Genomic DNA, 2,195 nt, shown 5'->3' with positions numbered 1-2,195 from the left:
AGATGGGTAGGATTTTTAGGCAAGTTCAAACAGGCAGCAATTAACTTTTTTTTAAAGCAAATGCAATCTGAATGGCAACATGTAACCAACCAGTAGGTGTTATTTCAATTTGGCTGCAAAAGTGGAAATACAATTTAAGTAGTAAAAAGCAGGGACACTATTAGCATAGTGATATGTATGTTTTTCCACACTGTAGTTGTTTGATGACTTGGATGTACTCTATGACAATGACATAAGTAAATTAGAGCTTCTTCCGGGTGCCATGCTGGAGAGTTTTGGAGATCCAGGGGAGCTTCTTACTGCCATCGCTCTGGACCAGTTTCAGCGTTTGCGAGATGGAGATCGATTCTGGTTTGAACATTCAAGAAATGGGTAAATATTATTAATTGCTAAACATATAAAAACTCAGATCTTCTTAATATGTAAAATGCTTTTTCTTTCTAATATAAATTATGATATAATGGTTGTGTATGTGTTTGTGTGTGCGTGCGTGTGTGTGTGTGTGTGTGTGGGGCGGGGGGGGTTAGTTGTAGGTGAAAATGCGACAACTGTGTCGTTGCTTGTTGTAGGGGCGACCCAGAAATGGAATTATGGTGATCCGGGAGGATAATCACTGGGAGAGGGAAAGGGAAGGGGGAATGGTTGAAGGTAAAGAGAGGAAACATGAAGAGGGTCAGGTAGAAAACAAAGGGAAAGAATGAACAGAGTGGAGATAGAATAATATAGGAATGGAAGAAACAAAAGTTCGAGGCAAGGCCACCCAAGACACAAGGCCAGTGGTTCAGGAAGTCACGATAGAAAGTCATATGAAACGCATAGCTATGAAAAACTGTTACCATTCTGTGAAGGAACATGCATGCAATAGAAAAGCATGATAGATAAGCATGACTCCCTATGCAAATACTGCTATTAATACAACCATTCGATATTTTGTATTGCATTGCAGTCCTTCATGAAGCAGAATGCCACCAACACATATTTTTTATAAGTTCTACTTTCTTCTGCAGGTTTTGTAGTCAAAGAGCTTGGCTAAACTTCTCTGTTTTCAAAATAATGAAACACTCTAACTTCAATATTTCCACATAATAATAATAACAACGTATAATCCACCCCCAACGGAAGAAAACCTGTGAGCATTTAAGCATTTTAACAAATACATTCACAAATTTGTATACGCTAAGAATGTGCCTAAAGAACATAGATCATCACTACATTGAGCAAGTGCCTCTGTGCCTCTTTTTTTGTTTGTTTGTTTATTTGTGTTACTCTTTCTGTGGTTACATGACTCTATTGTATATGTATCTATCTGTCTCAATTATGCAAAGATAAGATCCTCTCAATTTTGCAAAGATAATACAGCTTTGTACTATATCCTTATTTTAGGTTGTTTACTGTAGATGAAATAGCCAAGATCAAGAATACTTCATTTCTTGATGTTATTTTAGCTGTTACCGCTGCAGAGGTTGGAGATATTCAGCAGGAGGTTTTCACTTGGGTTGATGGTAAGTACATAAATAACCTTAGAAGTCATTGTATCTGCCTGCCATATTAAATGACAGCTATCATGAGCATCTCTCTATTATGTTTTTTTTTTTACACATAAAGAAACATTTTTAACATGCGTGGTCCTTTTTTCTGTAAAAACTGAAACAGGAACCATACCGTACTCCTTACCAGGATTCCCACTTGATGAAGATGGGTGCTCGAAATGACTGCGGATGGCACCGCTGCACATGAACAATAGAAAAATGTCACCAGCACACCATAAGTTGAAAAAGCAAAATATTTTATTGCCAATAGCTGTATCTCATTGGCAAGCGCTTTCGGGGCCTCACAGGGTCCCATTCATCAGGCTTACATCTCTAAGCCTGATAAAGGGGACCCTGCGAGGCCCTGAAATCGCTTGCAAATGAGATACAGCTATTGGCAATAAAATATTTTGCTTTTTCAACTTATGGTGTGCTGGTGACATTTTTCTATTGTCCTTTTTTCTGTCACACAACCTTTTTTCATAATTTTCTCTACATGTACAATTTAAGCTAGCTTAAATGTACTGATATATATGTGAACAGTCATATGATCATATTGTACAGGAGACATGGGCAGGGCCATTGCCTGAAATAGAGGCAGTCAAAGGAGATACTTCCTTTGGTGGAGATGAGACACCTATCTATGCTGTGGGGGGGTAGGGGTGC

The 2,195-nt window shown here is 38.4% G+C and overlaps 1 protein-coding gene across 1 annotated transcript in view; it reads left to right on the top strand.

Moving 5' to 3' along the window:
- The window catches only part of LOC108804829 (dual oxidase 1-like), an 89,405-nt gene that overhangs the window by 32,395 nt on the left and 54,815 nt on the right, over positions 1-2,195 (top strand). The window contains exons 13-14 of the mRNA XM_018576724.1: positions 197-372; positions 1,384-1,502. Of these exons, the coding sequence (XP_018432226.1) occupies positions 197-372; positions 1,384-1,502 (295 nt within the window). The remainder of the gene's footprint in view (positions 1-196; positions 373-1,383; positions 1,503-2,195) is intronic.

The sequence above is a fragment of the Nanorana parkeri genome, unplaced genomic scaffold (assembly GCF_000935625.1).
Source record: "Nanorana parkeri isolate BGI_ZX_2015 unplaced genomic scaffold, ASM93562v1 scaffold75, whole genome shotgun sequence".
Lineage (NCBI taxonomy): Eukaryota > Metazoa > Chordata > Amphibia > Anura > Dicroglossidae > Nanorana > Nanorana parkeri.
This window is presented reverse-complemented; position numbering and strand designations above follow the sequence as displayed.